This window comes from Eretmochelys imbricata, chromosome 10, assembly GCF_965152235.1.
Source record: "Eretmochelys imbricata isolate rEreImb1 chromosome 10, rEreImb1.hap1, whole genome shotgun sequence".
Lineage (NCBI taxonomy): Eukaryota > Metazoa > Chordata > Testudines > Cheloniidae > Eretmochelys > Eretmochelys imbricata.
In genome coordinates this window covers 44,064,773-44,083,634 of record NC_135581.1, presented here as the reverse complement: position 1 = coordinate 44,083,634, position 18,862 = coordinate 44,064,773, and the positions used below count along the sequence as shown (strand labels likewise).

Here is an 18,862-nt window from a genome sequence, read left to right as displayed (position 1 = left end):
TGAAAATGATAGCTTTTTATTATCACCTGACAACAACATGGAGTGCATTATAAATAGCTCTGAACAAAGGGCTTGGTCTACTCTTTGCTGTGGTTCCTTGTAAGGAGTTTATGCTTCATCCCAGCACAAACACACAGTCTGCAGCTTTCACATCAAGGTCAAGACAGGCACGGACCAGCTCCCCAACTCCAAGATCCTGTTGGCATTACCTGGTGGCTTGATTTTCCCTCTCCCTATTTCCTCTGCTCAGAAAGAGAAAGCCGGGGCTGATGGGAAGTAAAACAGAGCTCACCAGCAATTCTTCCCCCAATTTATTTTCTTTTGTTCTGAGTCCCCAGTCTGAAAAATCTGGCAGGTTTTGAGTTCCAAAATATTAAAAAGAGCTAAGGCCACAGCTGAAACTGTCCTCAACAGGCTTTTGTTAAGAGTTAGTCTCCTGCTCCCTGTAGCACTGGCAACGTAAGGTCGGAAGCCCCAGCAATTAGTGAATAAATGCTTTGCATGGGCAGCAGGCAGCAACTCTACAATGGTGGTGGTGGCGGTGATGATGGGGGGGAAGATACCAAAGGTGAGATGCTATCACTTGTCTGCAGCAATGATGAGATTTTGGGCAACTGGTTCACACCATGAACTCATTGTTCCCGAAAAGCACCAGCTGCTGGGTGCTGCTGCAGTCTGCTTCAGTGTTTCTTTTCCGGCCTGCCCCAGCTGCCCCCTCTGGGAGCTCTTTGGTTTTCTGGGGTGAGTTTTTCACATTCTTCAGTTTCTGTTTGCCTTTCTCAGGGCTGAAAGTCCCTCTGCTGGTGAACTGGGGCCTATCATCCAGACCCCTAAGCTGCCCTGGTAACCCTTCAAGTCCCAACCTCTGCTCAGTGATATCTCCAGGAGCAACTGCTCGGTAGAAGGGCGACTTGGAGTACATTTGGAATCGTTTCCTAGTCACATGAGGTAAGCAGGACGAGGAGGATGAAGATGGAGAAGAAACCGAAGAGTCCATTGAGTCCAGAGAGTCTTGCTGCTTCCTCAGGTGCCTTCGCAACCTGCTCGTGGATTCGATCTTGACAGGCCTCAACGAACTAAGTGCTAAACTTCTCTCTGATAGAAAGAGAGGAGAGGGGAATGAGAACAGATACACACATGGCTGCATATACAGTAATGGATTTGCATGCAACCCTTACTATCTGAGAGTGAATTTGCTGGGCATGTCAGGGGGAACATATGCAATTAAACTGGAAAAGAGAAGTGACCAACCCACGGTGCCTATAGGTTAACATGTGAACTGGTTACCCACAGTGTCTGGGACAAGCAAGGGTCTGACCCGATTGCAGGCAGAAAATGATTATGTGATTTGCTGAAGTCCATTCACAAGTCAGTAGCAAAGCTAGGTCTACAACCTGCCTCTCAGGCCTGTGTTGTACTCAATAGACTATGCTCCCTCTGGGGTGAAGATGGAGGGTGTCCCACCAGGGAATGCCACCTCCCAAGCAAATGCTTCAGCCTGCTCTAGGATTAGACTGCTCACAGTTCTATGATTTGGGACTGGAGGAGTCTCAGCTTGGTTGTGGGACAGAGTTTGCACTCGCATGAGCAGGACACGCAGTGTCGCAGCAGCACAGAATGGGAAGGAAGCGGGGGAAGTCTAAGCACCAGCCTAAAGCTTGGAGTGCTGATGCTGTTGCATATATCAGTAGGCCCTGTTCTGCTGCACTGAATCAATCTAGTCAGAAAACCTGCTAGAAGAGGATTGTGATTACCCGATCGATCAGAGATAGCCCCTTCAGAGTCAAAGTTCAAATTTTCGGAGCTATCCGCAGTGCCGATGGAAGCTTCAGACTCCAGAGTTTCGTCATCAGAGGCTCGGGGCTCCAGTGCAAGCATCTCAAAAGTCAGCTCCTCCCTGCAGAAAATAAGCCTAGTTGGTGAACCAGGAAAAGGTGGAGAGGAAGTAAACCAGTGCTGTGTAAGCAGGGAGATTCAGAAGGGCATTGTCTGGAGAGCTCAAGGGAGGCCGTGCAAACACAGTGTCAAAAACAGAACACAACAACAAACAACTTGCAGAACCAAACACGGATATTGGGGTATCACACTGGGAGGATAGTGAAAATGTCAGAGCTGGAGTCCACACTGGAATCAGTCCACCAGTGGTCATGGAGGCTTCCACTAGAGGAACCATCAGCAAGAACATCCCAGCCAATCCAAGGGCTGTGGCTGGACATCTGGCAAGGGGCAGCTTCTCAGCCATCCCATCCCCAGACCAGAGTCTTAATGGTCATCACCAGTACCTTGAAATGCACCATTGCTGAGGTGAACAAAAAGGCAGTACAGAATTCAGTGTAGGTGTTCTGTGCTCACCAGGCCTGGACAGAGCACATGACAGCAGTCTGGCTTGGGGGTGAGAAAGGCAAGGATGAGCACTGCAAGGTCCACATTAGAAAAGATCAATCTCAGACTCCTGGCCAGTCATGGAGGCGCATGGGCCATCTAAAGAAACCAGGAGCTGTGATTCATCTAATAGGCCCCAAAGGCTGGAGAGCCAGGTTAGCATGGGGAGGAGGGAAGGGCTGTACACCCTCAACAGCTGATGCAGACTGCTGACGTGCTGATTACTCTGAGTGCCGTTGCCTGCCAGCTAGCATCTCTCTCACTGCATCTGGGCTGAGTCTTTCACCCAGAACCCGATCAGTCAGACAGCAGCAGTAACGAGGCTGTAGAATCTCCATTAGAGGAGGAGGAATCAGAGCTGAGCGTCAGCAGCAGACTGATGTCGCCGCAGCTCAGAACGTTTCACCATCTCCCCTAGTGTCTCCCCACACACACTGGGCAGGAGGGGTGACTGGATGGAATCCTGACGGAAATGTATGTCAGGGCTCTTCAGGAAGAAGAGCATTTACTTAGCAGTAGCCTCTGGCTCCTCTTGCATAGGAAGGAATGAAGCCAAGGACTACACTGCCAATTCCAGTCAGTTCAACAATACTTCACATTCAACGACAGGAACCACCGTTGGATCGTCTAATGATCAGCATAGACACATCACCTTTCCCCATTGCTAACTGACATCCATGTAGTCTTTATTCCATACCAGTTCTAAAACTCTTTCTGGCAGCAGGCCTCAGTCTTGACCTGGAATTCCTTGCAAATGCACCCCTACCCTTCAGCACAAATGCACCTCAATCCCGACCTGCAACACTACTTGCCTTCAGTTTTGTGTCCCCACATAGTGCTGCTGATGTGCCTCACCCTGATGTGCAGACATTGCTAATCACATAGGCGCCAACTCCGTGGGTGCTCTGGGGCTAGAGCACCCACGGGGAAAAATTAGCAGGTGCTGCGCACCCACCGGCAGCCAAGCTCCCTCGCCCCGCCCTCAACTCCTCCTTCGCTGTGTGCGCCATGTCTCTGCTCCTCCTGCTCCCTCCCAGCACTTCCCACCTAACAGCTGTTTGGCGGGGCTTCGGACTTTCTGCGAGGGAGGGGGAGGAGTAGGGATGTGGCATGCTTAGGAGAGGAGGTGGAGAAAAGGTGGGGCAGGGGCGGGGACTTGGGGGAAGGGGGCGAAATGGCAGCAGGCAAGGCAGGGGTGGGAAGAGGCGGGACAGGGGTGGGGTCAGAGTCAGGGAGGGTCGAGCACTCACTGGGCAGAGGGGAAGTCGGTGCCTAGTGCTAATTGTACAAAATTTTGTGAAGTGGAGAACGTTTTTCAACAGCTATCAGAGTGGGACCAAATTTGTGTTCACCTGTGGCTCTAAGAGGATCTGAATTTAAGATTCCAGATTCCCAGCATTAATTGTCTACCTCCGGAGCACTGTGCCTTTCCACCCCTCCATTGCCCGTGACTCACTTTTCCTTCTGCAAGCTCTCGATCTGCTCAGTCAGCACCCTCTCCTCTTGCTGCATGGCTGCCTGCTGCTGATCTGTGACATCCATCTCCATAGCCTCCTCACTACTCACGGTCTCCTCAGAGACATCAGACACGGAGGGTAATCGCACTGAAACAGGAGATGTTGGACTGGGGAAGGTTCCACGCCTTAGACGTCCTTTGCCCTGCAGGTCAAAACCCGTATCAACAAACTTCATGCCATTATCGCCAAACCTTGCAGGCATCTCATGGTACATTTTAGACTGATGGCGTTCTTCCCCTCCTTTATCCCCAGTACCAAGAGTGGAGGAAACAACTTCAGCAACAGGTACTTAGCACATGTACACAGTCCACAACACCAGTTACAGTGCATGACATCCAAGGACACCTCAAAGCTCACAGCAGGCTGGCTGGGGGACATAAATGGTTTGTGTGTTCAGAGGAGGACAGATGAAACTTTTTAGTGACATGCACACTGGACTTCCAAAGTCAATTAAAGACACAGCAGAATGTATTTTTAGAAGCCCAGGCTGTAAGACGGGAAGCCTTCAGTCTGCCAAATCACAATGCTGGCTCGGGGTGAGAACATCCTGAACATTACACGCAAGATGTTGGTGTGCACAGTCCTAAACCATCCCATTCTTTGCGAAAAACAATCCCACTATGCACACAAAAGGATATGGATAACACTATCCAAGGTGAACATTCAGCTTAGCGGGCTGGGAAGTTGCTCTCCGTACACAACAAACACTAGGGAACTCAAATGATGGTAACTGGAAAAGCCAGCTACAAAGCCATGGCTACACTTTTAGTCCTCGCACTGTCCATGGAAATGAGAGGTCCAATATTAAAGCAAGCAGAGAGGCCAGTTAAAGCACACACTAGCTCCTTATATCAGGGAAAGGGAATGAGGAGGCAGAGGTGCCACTGTATGAAACAAGGTGAGGGGAAAGATGGCAGAGCAGGGAAACTATTCAATAGAAAATCTTTAAGCATCCTTCAGAGCTATGAATAACGACTAGACTGCTGATCAAGCAGTGCACAGCTCCAGCAGACTGGGTAACTATTCTGATACGATGTAAGCAGAGGCTCTATTATTTCAACTATAACAGTTTGAAAACTGCCAGCTAGTTATGTAAGAGGATTCTCCCTTGCTGTAATTTTTGGGAGGAATTTTCAGAAGTAGATAAGAGACTTCAGAGCAGAAGTCCTTTGGATTTGCAATGAGACCTGTATTCCTAAATCAACTTAGTTTCTTTGGAAAGCCCCACCTAGTGAGCAAGCTCAGTATCTTCAGATCTTCACAGACTCACTCAGTGCACTGTAACTCACATTACAGCTGCTGGCTCATTATATTAACTACAACTTGATCAGCAGCCCAGTATATAAATACGCCCACTTTCAATATTAGAACATTAACTGCAATGTTCTGTTAATTCCTAGGGGATCATAAATGTTACTATAGTATGTTTGCTGTCTTCCATTAGTGTGAAAATTACTGTGCCAATCTTCACACCCCATATACTGAAGATGCTGCAGTTCTACATGCATGACTCATGTGAACCAGTGGTTTCTTTCCCTACCAGGGCTGGAACTCCAATCCATTGAAAAGGAATTAGGAAAAAAGAGCAACAAAGATACTGTATGTAGAGCTGGGCTATATTTTACCTTTCCTAGTACCAGATGCCTCGGTTTGCCTCATGGGGACAGAGAAATAACAGGTTTCTTTGGACATAAGACACAATGAAGAGACTAATCTCCTCTCAGGTTCCACATGAATATGGGAAATTTTACCATTATGAGAAACACTTTGCATTTCACTCTTTGGATTCATAGAGTTTTAGGCCAGAAGGGATCATTACATCATTTAGTCTGACCTTCTGTATAACATAAGACATTACATTTCACCCACTTGTCCCTGCATTGAGTCCAGTAACATGTGTTTCGCTAGAGCATCTCTTCCAGAAAGACACCCTAGTCTTGGTTTGAAGACATCAAATGCTGGTGAATTTAAAACATGCCTTGGTAGTTTGTTCCAATGGTTAATCACTGTTACTGTTAGCAAAAATATGCCTTTTTTCTAATTTGAATTTGTCTGACTTCAGCTTCTGGTCATTGTTTCTTGTTTTGCCTTTCTCTGCTAGATTAAAGAGCCCTTCAATTTCTGGGATTTTCTCCCTGTAAATATAATTATACAATCAAGTCACCTATTGATCTTCTTCTTGATAAACTAAACAGATTTTGTTCTAAGTCTCTTTGTAATGGTTCCTCCCTTTTGCTCTGAAAGCAAAAAACAGACTGTTTTGAACGAGAATGTGGGGAAAGGTTGTTATTTTTTCCTAAGTGATGAACAGGTTTTGAGTTGCCCAAATCTCATTCATGTCAATGCAAATTTACTGCTAGAACTTCAGATGCTGCTTTGTACCACTTAATGATTCCTGAATCTACAGAATCTGGTGCCCCAATCACAACCCCAGCACCTTTCCCTACACGCTGCACTTTCTGCTGCTCCTCATCATGTATTTTAGGGACAGAGCGAGCAGATCCAGATGGGATTTTGCAGACTCTTTTTTATTCTCCCCCTTCTCTTTTGAGTTGGATGTCAGATTGGGGCATTTTGTTGTATCTGTCATTGCTAAGACATGGGAAGTGACTATCCCAATCCTCCCAGCACTGGTGAGGCCTCATCTGGAGTACTGTGTCCAGTTCTGGGGACCACATTTTAGGAAACATATGGACTATTGGAGAGATTCCAGAGAGCTAGAAAAATGGTAAGAGGGTTAGAAAACATGACCTGTGAAGAAAGGTTGGGCATATTTAGTCCACAGAAGAGAAGGCTGAGAGGGGAGATAACAGTCTTCAAATAAGTAAAAGGTTGTTATAATGAGGAGGGTGATCAATTGTTCTCCATGTCCACTGAGGCTTGGACAAGAAGTTATTGGCTTAGTCAGCAGCAAGGGAGATTGAGGTAAGATATTAGGAAAAACTTTCCAACTTTGAAGGATGGTTAAGCACTGGCACAGGTTAGCTAGGGAGGTTGTGGAATCCCTGAAATTGGGAGTTCTTAAGAACAGTTTTGACAAACATCTGCCACAGATGCTCTAGGTTTACTTGGTCCTGCCTCAGCATGGGGAGATGACCTCTTGAAGTTCCATCTAGCCCTACACTTCCATGATTCTATGATATTCTCCAGCAGCAGAGCAACCTGCTCTAGGGCTGGGGCCAATGCTGTTCCAAGGTTAGCCTCCAGGAGAGGCTCAACTACCACAGGATCATGGTCATGGTCATAGTCCAGGAGAGGCTCAACTACCATCATATCACCTCAATTCTGAAGATAAAGCATCACCACCTGTCCTCATTTGTAAAGGTAGTAACAGTTCCAGTAGTCACCCATGTAGTAGTCATTCCATCCATGCCACAAGGCATTTTTTTTTTTTTAAAACAGTGAGGGTGATTAACCACTGAAACAAACTACCGAGGGATGTGGTAAATTCTTCAGCATTTGATGTCTTTAAAACAAGAGCAGGATGCCTTTCTGGAAGAGATGCTCTAGGGTAAAAGTTACTTTAACTATATCATGTACATTAAAATCAAAAGCTAAAAGCTTTGTAGTGAACATAAGTGTGCCTTGGCTTAATGCCTCTGTTATTCACCTGAATCAATCTATCGCTTTGCCTTTGCTGAGAAAGGCAAAGGACACAGCCGCTCTTTATTGTGTGTGTGTGTGTGTGTGTGTGTTTTAAAGATGGATAGCAGAATACAGGCTCTTACAGACAGCTCCTTAATGAGAATGCTGCAGCACTGACACGAACATGAATGAAGGAATTACAGAATACATCAACCAACACAAGAAATTAATGGCAGCATAGCTCAGATTCTGATCTTCTAATCAGTCCCCAAATGCTCAGCACGGCTAAGTATGTAAAAGGGCGTGGCGATACTGTGGCTGTGAGTAAACAGGTGTGTTATCTTTCACATTAAAGTACGGTTTCAAAGACTGCTCTCCTCATCCATCACAACGTGACCATCCCGCCAAGCAAGAGGCAGGCAGTAGTTGCTTCTGATGGGTTACACACTGTAGCAGGAGTGAGAAAAAATAAAAGATCCATCAATTGGATCCATAAATTAAAAGCTGAAGGTTGGAAGTGCCAAGTTCTGAACATCACAGTGCATTTGGCTTCAGGTGTAGGGAGGGGCAAGAGGAAAAGTGGGGCCTCTTTTCCTGCTCAGTTCTCCTAGATTGCTCCTAGCACTGCACTACCCTGCTTTAGCCAGGCTGCATTAGCTGGGGGCAGGCGTCTGAGGGGCATCCATCCACTGTGGTGTGAAATGGTGGCAGAACTGAAGCAGCTGGAACAACTCGGAGGGGTACTGTATATAAACAGACACATATGAGTAAAGGAAGATGTGTGAGGGAGGAAAGAGAAGGCAAAAGAAGGGCTTGGATGAAAACAGAAGGGAGGGAAGAAAAGAACAGAAGTAGCAGGTAAAGAGAAAATGAATGGAACGAGGAACACAATAGAAAGGACAAAAATGGCAAAGCTGACTGAAGCAGGGTTAATTAGAGACTCAGGAGAGAACTCTGCAACAAACAGAAGCCTCTGTTGGCTAAGTGATGAGGATTCCCCCTGCTATTTTCATTTGTTAGGGCTGACCCTCCACCCTCTTTGAGAAGGTTTCTGTGATTTGCCAGTTCAGATCACACCTCCAAGGAGCTGCATGAACGAGCAGTGGCGTGACTAGGAGAGTGCACACAGACAGAGTATGAGAGCAGCCTTTGGAGAAGCAGACCAGTGGATTGCAGTAACCAACTGCAGTTGCTGAGGGCTATTTCATCAACCATTTGGCATCAGTTTCTAGTGCCTCCTCCCGGAGAGAGGGACTTTAGGGTGCTCCCTACTGAGAGAGAAATGAAAAGTCAGTCACTGGGATGGGTCCTGCAGAGGAATGAATGGGCAGAGTCAAACAACGGTCTGTGGCATGGTTCTTCAATGAGTGGAGGGTTACACACAATGATGGGATGCAGCTGTCATGGAGTGCAATGCAATTAATACATACCGGGATTGAATTGCGGGTTATGCTCATAAATCTAACTGCAATTAGTACAGGTTTCTGGATTAGAGAGGACATGAAAAGGAAAGCAGAAGGTTAGAGTGCACATGCCATTGCCCCCTTAAAAGAACTTCTAGAGTCTTTTAATGTCATGAGTGAGTCAGCTCTCTACTGCATCAGCAACAATGCACAGCTGAGCCACAAGCTTCGCAAAATAACTGTTGAAGCGCCTATTTGGAGCAGATTTAGCATTGGCTGCAGTTCACAAAGCAGGATTCCTGATAGGACATGCCACAGGGGATACTGGGTCTTTATAAATGGAGAGCCTGCTCTTCCTTTCTGCAGCACAGATCTGGGTTGACTGTCCTGTGATGAATCAGCCATTCTCTCTCATTCTATAAGCAGAACACAGCACACGAACAGCCTGTTGCTTGTTCGACTTACAGCAAAGGGGGACACAGGTCATTTCAATTCCCAGACTTTGTCTCTCATTCATCAACCCAGTTGGGTGTGTGAAAGCTAAACGAGATGGTATTCCAAACTCCAAATTCCAAAGGCAGTGGGAGAAAAGAAAGTGACCCTTTATAGGCAGCTCAGTTCAGTCCTCGCTGCTGAAGCCATTACTAATGAAGTGACTTGCATACAGGGAGTCAAAGCAAGGGCTTGGTTAAGGGCAGCTTCATCCCAGATTCCCCCTGACGTTATGTGGGAGGGAAACAAGTGCAGGGTTTTAACACAGTGGGCAGTATCAGACAGCAGGACACTGTGGGATTAGGAGACTTTAGTGCAGGAGTGAGGAGGTCATAAACAGAGCCAGCAAAGAGTTGACTAACATAGGATAAATTAGTCCAAATTTGCAAAACACATCCCAAAAATGTATGAATGAGCCTGTGAAATCCAGAGACCACGTTTCTGTGGCACTTTCCTTTAGAACTCGACAGGCACCATTCCCATTTCCTTTGGGCTTTTCTTTGGTATAAATGTGTGGCTAGGGAAATGCAGGGAGCCAAGTGCAGGGCTGAGGTTCAGTCTCTCTCTCGGCCCTGGATATGATGCTTTGGGAGGTGTAAGAGGCTAGGGAGGTTGAAATAGGCAGGAGGAGATTAGTCTGAGTGAAAAGGAGGGGAAAGAATGGGGCTGGCTTGTCAGTACCAAATTATTCTCTGACTTTCAATTTAGTACCATGCACATTCTTCTCAGTTACAACAGACACAGTGAATAAACTATGCAAATACGCAATAGCAGCATGGACACAAGGTTTTCCTCCAAATTTTATGTAAAAAAGGAAGTTATGATCAATAACATGGCTGGAGAAACCTGTCCTCCTAAAACAAAAGAAAGGTCTGCTCCATTTTTTCCTGACACAGGAACAGAACCAACTACCAGCACAACACCTCCCCACCACGAATCTTACCATTGATCTGCGGATCAAAGACAGCCTGCTTTTTGCTTTGTTCTCAGCAAACTCCAGGCTGTTGATGTCCTTGAGACGAGCCCTGTATTTATTCATCTGCTCTACGACAATTAACTCCACACAGCTGCAAAAGGGAAAAAAGGAAGTGGTAAAATGGGAGCATAAACCTCTGGCTGTGTTTGAGCTGGACACGTCACCTAAGTACTAGAGCCCTACAATGCCAGAGAGGGGAAGGGACGTGTGCTCCAATTCTCTAGCTCCGTGGGCTAGAAATGAATGGTGTGGTTGAAATGCCCCAAATAGTGGTAGGCAGGGGAGCTAAACTAGAGGAATAAAGGGAGGGCTCCCAAAGGGCTCCACCAGGGAAACAGGTCCTTCCCTGGAAAGGAAAATACCCACCAAAGTTAGGAAAGCACAGCACATTCAAATGAAAGGCTGAAAGAATGGCCATTTCTGATATGCTGCGCTATCTACCTATATCTATTTGTAGACACACACACTTGTGCTTGTTTGCATCCAAGCTGGACAGGTAGTTGCATGGCAATGACAATGATTAGGTGTCTGGGACAGATATTTTGTTTAATACCATCAGTATTGTTTTCTGCAAGAAATCCTTTTAGAGCTGTAATGATACAAGACGCTGTATATGAGTCAAGTTACAAAGAAACTCCTTCTTACAAGGAACCTTTAGAAGAGTGATTCAAAGTAACGTTCACATCTGTTGGCAGAAGAGTTGCTTCTAGGAGAAAGTCATAGATTTGAAGGCCAGGAGGGACCATTATGTTCATGTAGTCTGGTCTCCTGTATAACAGTGCCCATACAATTTCATCAAATGATTCCTGCATCAACTATCCATCCTAGGTACTTATCTAACTCCCAGTGCCCTAGTATCTGAGCTTCTCACAATCTAACATCTTTATTCTTAAAACTCCAGTTGAAGTCAAAAATATCCCCGTGGGACTCCACTACAAACCCTCCCCACCCATTGGATGATGATTCCCTATTTACAATTACTTTGGAGATATCAGTTAGCCAATTTTCAATCCTTTTAAAATTTGCTGCACTGAATTTGTATGGTGTTAATTTTTTTAATCAGGATGACTTATGGTACTAAATCAAATGCCTGATTGGAATCCAAATCTACGATGTCAGCGTTGTTACCTGTGTCAACCAAACCTGGCATCCAATCAAAAAACGATATCAAGTATGTTTGACAAGATATATTTTCCATAAAAAAACTGCGTTGACTGGCACTAATTACACTGCCATACTTCAATTCTTTACTGACTACATTCCACATCAGCCTTCCCATGATTTTGCCTGGGACGGATATTGAGCTAACTGGCCTATAGTTACCCAGGTCATCCTGTTAATCCTTTTTAGACACTGGCACATTAGCTTTTTGTACAGTCCTCTGGATTTGTTACTCCAGGATTTGTTAAATATCAACATCAATGGCTCAGAGAGCTCACTGGCCTATTCTTTAAAAGCTCCTGGGTGCAGGTTAGCCAGTCCTGCAGATTTTAAAAGGTTTAACTTTAGTAGCTGCTAGTTACTGATGGAACAGACAGTATTTCATTAAGGCAATTCCTTTGCAAACCAATGATGTGTTTGTAGCTGTCATTCTAGCACACATTTAAGTGCATTACTCAGGGATCATTTGACTGTCCTGACATGACCTCATTACAGGATTTACGCTAGAAGTTATGATGCTGTATTCTTACGTGGTTGTTTTACTGATGTCCTGAACGCTCTGCAGTGGGTCTGTTGTGTCAGGACAGCGGAGAATACAGGGAGCAAATACAATGGCCAGGGCATTAGCTGACATTCGATTGGTCTCTTCCTGCAGGGCAATCCTAAACAATAAACAACAAAGCAGCAAGGGTTAAAGGTAACTCCAATTCACCTAGCACTGGCAGGAAATACCAATGTAGAGAAACAGAAAAGAGCACAAAATACAAATTCAGAGTAAAGCAGGGAGAGGAGTGCTGTATATACACATGAGATCTGGAGGCCATTGCTAGGAGAAGCTTTTCCACAATATTATATATCTTTGAAGTGAAGAGCTTCAATTTGTTATATCTGGTAAGGAACTAGACCAACAGGTAGCTCTACAAGGATGTAAATATTATACCAGACAAGGGCAAAAAGGTAAAACAATGGACACTAAGTGAACCATGCAACATGCCATCATGCTCTCTAGGAAGTCTTTTGTTTTGATTTACTTAACCTATTTTCCAAAAAGTAATAGATACAGTGCATGTTTATTACAGTAGCAAGCTGCTCACTTAGCCATCATTAGCTATCCCTTAGGAACAGCACAGATGTGTCTAAATGCATGTACATGGCAGGAATCTTCGCAGATTGTAACACAGTGACTATAGCCTGAACTAGATATTGTCTAAGCTCATGCAAAAGCATCACACACAATCCCTAGAGCCTCAATGTTCAAGCTAAAGGGTGCAACATGTGGCAGTACTGTGATCCACTGTAATCTTACTGCATGCCTCAGTGGGTTAGGGCTATGGAATGGAACCATGTGGTTGTAACCAGCTGAGACCTACAGTGGTTGCCTTCCCATCAAGTCTGCAACATTTGTAGCTATTATGAAAGGGAACGTGTATATAAAAAGAAGAACATTATTGTCATTAAGCTGTCCATGAGAGCATTGTCTGAAGAAAGAACTCTTGGGTCCAGAGTGTTAAAGCCATTTCAGAATTTAAAGCACTCCTTTGTGAAGTTTCACTCCCCTTTTTTCCTACAAAAGTACTTGGATCACATAGGCCCATGTTCAGGTACTCTTACTCATGTAGAACAGTACCTTGCTCCAGTGGAACTACTCATGGAGTAAGGTGGTACTCATGGGGAGTAAGTGTATCAGAATCAGGCCTCTAGTGAGGAAGGAAAAGAGGAAGACTGGCTGCAGTATGACGATCCCATGCTGAGGTCTGCCATTACCTCACAAGGTGAAAGATGAGGCGTTCCAGGGTACTGAGGTGGGTGCGAGAAAGCTGATCAATGACAGAGTACACTCCTCGGATGGTCTCCTTCCTCTCCTGCAGGCCTGGAGAGAGCACACACAGTTACACACACTACAGGTAACTTCCCCTTTTAGTGTCTTCTGCCATCTTCACTTGTGAAGGCAGTGTGAATGGCCCAGTACAGCGGAGCTGTGCAGGAAGCCAGCGCACAGAGACATGGATGACAACTCCCTCCTCTCCCTGCCTATACAAGCAAGCCCCCTAGCACAGGTAGAAATAGCAATGTAGATGGCAAGGCACTGCTTAGGTGAGTAAAGACATGCCTGAAGGCTGTGGAGGTATACCCTACAGACACTGCTTAATTTGTAACGAAAGAGGTGCTGGGGCTCAAGGATTTTTTTTTTTTAAACTTTCACATGGCAAGCCCAGAGGTGCCAGGGCTGTGAACTGCAAAGGCTTTGACTACTATAAGACTGTAAGGGATTAGTTGGTGTCACAGTGCTGTCTGTGACTACATGGCAAAGTGAAAAACAGGCTGTGTCCACACTGCAGTGCATACCTACACGTCAGTGAAAAGATCTGGCAGGGGGAGGCAGCAAAGAAAGGCTTCAACAGCAGAGAGCTGCTGAAGCAGATGTGCTGGAGCTCAGCCCTGGCAAGCCTTGGCACAAATTAAGCATTGTCTACACGGCTCTATAAATGCTGAAGTCGTTCTTCCCGGCTACACTGCTATTTTTAGCAGTGGCATCACCCACTGATGAAGTCTTTCCCTGCTGCAGGGAAAGACCCCGGCAGTGGGAAAAGACTCTAAGAGGGAGGCAGGTGGGAGAGGCTCCAGCACTGTGTTGCCAGTAACAACATAAAAGATGACATATCACCCAAATGACTTTTTGGGCTCAAACACTCAGTACAATTGGCACTTGTACAATTGTACATGCACACAATCTACTTGCTTGCTGCTTGTCATGACAATGGTGATGATAAAACTAAAGTAAAAAAAGACTGCTTGCTCTGGGCAAGCAGAAACTGGGTTTGGTACCTGAAGCTAACTGATTCTTCCCCGTCTTGGGTTTTGTGTGTGATTGTATAGGATTTGTATGGACCTTCCTTACCCATAGCTCGCAGAAATTCCTCGTAGAGTTCGAAGGTCATGAGGGGATTGGGCAAATCTCTCAGCCACTGTTTGAACACACTGGCAATGACATGAATGTTGTAGTCATCTAGATTCACATTGTCGATATCTGTTCACAGAGGCAAGTGAGTGGGGGGAGTGGAAAAGGAAAAAGAAAATGATCAGTTTTGATCCAGTAAACAAGCCAGTATTTTCATGTCAGTCCTAGCACTGGCTATTACCTAACCACTGTTATTGGATCAACTTCTGTGAGCGAGAGAGGTCCTGAGGAAGAACTCCGTGTAGCTCAAAAGCTTGTCTCTCACCAACAGAAGTCAGTCCAATAAAAGCTATTACCTTACTCGCCGTCTCTCTACTATTGTGGGTGTGGTCAGATGTTTGGCTGCATGTGTGTTCCCTCTGTGTGCTGCTCCAGCCCTGCGCAGACAGCTGGCATGGCAGACCTCGAGCGAACCACCCAATGACCACAAGATCTGTTAAGGTACGAAGGCACCCAGCCAGGTTTATTGTCAATGAAGCACGGTACTAGTATCCCGCACGAATACATGTATACCCGTAACAATGGACCAGCTCAGTGAACGGCAGGACTTTCCGTTCCTCCCGAGGCTAGATAAAGACATTGTCTCTGAGATATATTTTTATACACATATACAAACAAGTTACGTATTGCTCTTCTGATAGTTGACACCCTCTGATGTCACCACCCATCACCTTGTACATTTCTATCCATCACATTGTCACCCTGACCATATATTTAGGCAGGGTCAGTGTGTTCCTGTTATCTTTGGGGAATGTGTTTGTATCATTCTTGGTATGGGGTGTTCTGGCACCACCCTTCTGGAATGTGTTTGCATGTTTTGTGCTTAGCACTTAGGAATGTATGTTTCTGCAATATTAGCCCTGGTCTTGCCGGATTCTGTGAGCAGGGCCTGCCTCTAGCTCACAGCCTGATTTTGCTTTATATCAGCAAAGTTTTGACCGCTACTTTAGCCCAGGCCTCAGGCCTCATACCAGGCCTCTGATACAAGGGCTTATGTCTCAGGCTCTCTTCCTACTACAGTGGGCACAGCTACAACAACACTGCATAGTACTAACTACTGTCATACGAAAAACAGGTATTAATACTGTAACAACCACAGATCACACAGTGCACAACAGCACAACCTTGGCACCTGGTTTTTAATATGACCATGTTAAAACCCTTGTCGTGAAAGGAGCCAATTTTCCAGGGGTGAAAGTCTTTAGACAGAGTTTGTAAAGCACTTTGGAAGTCTAGGTGATGTTGATAAATATGAAGTCTGGCTAGATTTTTCCCGCAATTTCTTTTTATGATTTTTTTTGCACATTTGTGCACAAGAGGAGGAATAAAACAAGAAAGAATTAAACAGTTCCACAAGATGGGAGGACTCTAACACAGAGCAGACTTTTGGTGAAGGCTGGTATTCGAGAAAAGTCTGTACTTCCATGGTACCAAAAGCCAGAGTCTGTGGTGGGGGAAGGGATGACATGAATTCCCTTTTCACGGAGGCTCTCAGCTGCCCCTTTAGCTCCCCTTCTGAGACTCTCTCTTTTTCGTCTTACCTGTGTCAAGACCCTGTCGGAGCTCCTTTATCTTATTGGTTGAGCCTGACTTCCTGTAAATGCCCTCGGTGTACAACCCATGCATTTCAATGTAGTTTATGAGCTTCTCCACCACCAGTGGGACCGCTCGCTCCTCATTGGTCAGTCGGGAGAGCTCAACCCCAAACTGCCGTGACGAAAGTTCGGGATCATACTGATGTGGAGAAAGAGATTAATGTCTCAATTCCTTTTCAAAGGTCTCAATGCAATGCTGCTCATAGCGCGGTAAACCTAGGGATGTCTTGGGACTGATCCTTGCAATGTATACAATGCAATTTGACTGCCGTTCACATTTTTAAACAAAGTTAACTGAATTATTTGCAAATTAATCTAGTAAATCTAACTGAGCGCAAGGGAAGAGGGAAAAGGCCTGTATACTGCCCCACAAATCCAATCTTTCCCATGGGCTGTCTTGGTCATTGTAGCTATCCCTGCGTTCACTCTGCTGTGTCTGCAGCACTGCACACTGCTACAAAGACCAGCAAATGTTCATAGTTAAGGCTTGCAATGGGGCTGTGCTCAGAAAAATGGCTCTGTAAAATGGCTCATTGGTACTCTCCTTGTGTCTTCAGAGTCATTGTTTGCTTCATTTACCGCCATTTTTACTGTGCCTGTAGAACCAACATAGCTATGCAACAGTGAGCTATATTCTAGTCTGCTTCATGCCTCACTGAGAAAATTGCCTGGTGATGATACACGAAGGAGAACACATTTGGACTTGATTCTGAGATCCCTAGATGAACTTACCGTGCTGACAGTAACAAAAAAATATGGTTTTGAGCAAGTGTGACATAGAAGCCATTGAGAGAGAAAGAGAATCAGTAAAAGACCCTGACGTTCTCTGTTTTTACAGAGTCACTTTCCTGACTAGAACTGCACTTTAGAGACTCAACATTCAGCAAACAATTAGATCACATTCAACCTGAACGTGAGATTCTGGTTGGATAAAGTCAAAAGACTGAGAGAAACTTTTCAAGCAATAATGCACTTAGGAGGCTTTGAACATATGGACTGTATGTTCAAACACAGCATGGGTAGTGATCCAACCAGAACAATGAATGAGAAAGTAGGTGCGTGGCTTGGGTTAGACCTCGGACCAGTGCCACTCTTCCATGTCTGCTTCTTCTCATTCACTGTTACCACGGCACAAATGAAAACAACAAGAGGGGAATGCCCAGGGGAGGTTTCTACACTGGATAGACCTCCATGCAAGAACACACCAGGAAGAAATGGTGAAAGCAACTGGTTTTGATCTTGTGTGTAAAATTCACAAGCTATCATACTATCATCTCTTAATCTTTTAGTGCCAGGACTGGGCTGTTCCTATAGATAACATCAAGTACTATAACAAAAACTCTAACTTTTGCTGTTATTGTGTTAAAAGAAACAAAGAACTGCCAACATTAGCATAAAATGCATTAGTGCAAACTACAAGGACCATCAAAGCAAATACACTAAGATAAGCTTGATGCTCTATTAGTTCCATCATAAGCCTAAATGAAAGTACTGCATAAAGTTAAAAAACAACTAGGAAATCTGCTGTTACCTTTTGGATAAAGGGCACCTTCTCAAAATATATCAAATGCACACTTCCCTGAGAATGGCACCAACTTTCTCAGCTGATGCACTGTGAAAATTTAACCCTTAGCATCCTGAATCCATCCAGCATAAACAAATTAACAAATGCAAATGATCTAACTATTTCCAATCAGTACCTTGGACTGGTATTTATTTTTCAGACTCCAAATTTTCCTGGGCATTAGCAAACAAGATTTTTAAAGATGAACTTGGCGAACACATTAATGTCACTTCACTAGAGTTCAGGAAATGAATTCACATCAAGCAGTTATTTTATTTTAGCAGAGTTTTCTTGGACTGAATTCTTTCATTTCCTGTTTGCTACATTTCTGGCTGTGTGCCATGCAGTAGGCCTGGTTTGGTGAACCAACAGCATTAGGATAAATTTTTTGTTTTCCTGTGCAGAAGGGGAGGGAGGTGCCATGTAGCAAAGATATCAATTCTCCTCCATATTAGCATAAAACACACAGGTTCAGGTCTGAGATCATAAGAATACAAAATGCTTAAACATGTAAAGCAACTCCATTCTCTTGGAAACACCAGAGAGATGCATTTATCGCTGTAAGAGTATCACGGGCTGCTATTTGTATATCATCATGGATCCAGCTCCCTCAGTTACACTGCAGAGACTCAGTACATGCACTGTCGGGGTAGGGAGTGGGGGATGGCTGAAAAATGATGTTAAAGTAAATACATTCAAATGTCCTTCCAAGCTTTAACAAAGAATATCTCTAGTTACACACAGGGAAAAGTTGAACTATGTTGCCCTCTGGGACTTACACCTTGGAAGCTGATAAAGCTTTGCACATGCTATACTCCTCATACATTACCAAGAGCCATACCAGCTACTTACTGAGTGCAATAAACACAGGAGAAAATGAAAAGATAATAGTTTAATGGTTTATTGGCATCTCTAACAACCTGCTGAATTTATTCCCTGTTGTCTATACATCCTGACTGCCTGGTAAATAACAGCTAAGAGAACATGCAAGGTTTTATTAAGTGGGTACTATGGGGACTTCACTGGGTGCTGGAGTATCTAGGATAATACAAGTTAATTGTTATAAAAATGTAACAAGATGTAAAATGGAAAAGAAAAACCACCACCACAGATCAGGAAATATAAGTGATACTAGATACCCTTGGCCTCGACTAGGTACCTGGTATAATATATACCATGCCATGTGCCATAAATTACATCTACTCATTTCTCTACTCTGAAATCCCAT

At 44.8% G+C, this 18,862-nt stretch overlaps 1 protein-coding gene across 7 annotated transcripts in view; it reads right to left on the bottom strand.

The window, feature by feature from the left end:
• The window catches only part of MYO9A (myosin IXA), a 452,172-nt gene continuing 433,310 nt past the window's right edge, over positions 1–18,862 (bottom strand). For all 7 annotated transcript variants that reach the window (XM_077828555.1, XM_077828556.1, XM_077828554.1 and 4 more), the window contains 8 exons: positions 16,017–16,209; positions 14,416–14,544; positions 13,281–13,386; positions 12,047–12,178; positions 10,323–10,446; positions 3,839–4,041; positions 1,755–1,897; positions 1–1,095 (listed from right to left, as the gene is read on the bottom strand). In XM_077828555.1, coding sequence (XP_077684681.1) covers positions 620–1,095; positions 1,755–1,897; positions 3,839–4,041; positions 10,323–10,446; positions 12,047–12,178; positions 13,281–13,386; positions 14,416–14,544; positions 16,017–16,209 — 1,506 coding nt within the window. In that variant the 3' untranslated portion in view covers positions 1–619. The remainder of the gene's footprint in view (positions 1,096–1,754; positions 1,898–3,838; positions 4,042–10,322; positions 10,447–12,046; positions 12,179–13,280; positions 13,387–14,415; positions 14,545–16,016; positions 16,210–18,862) is intronic.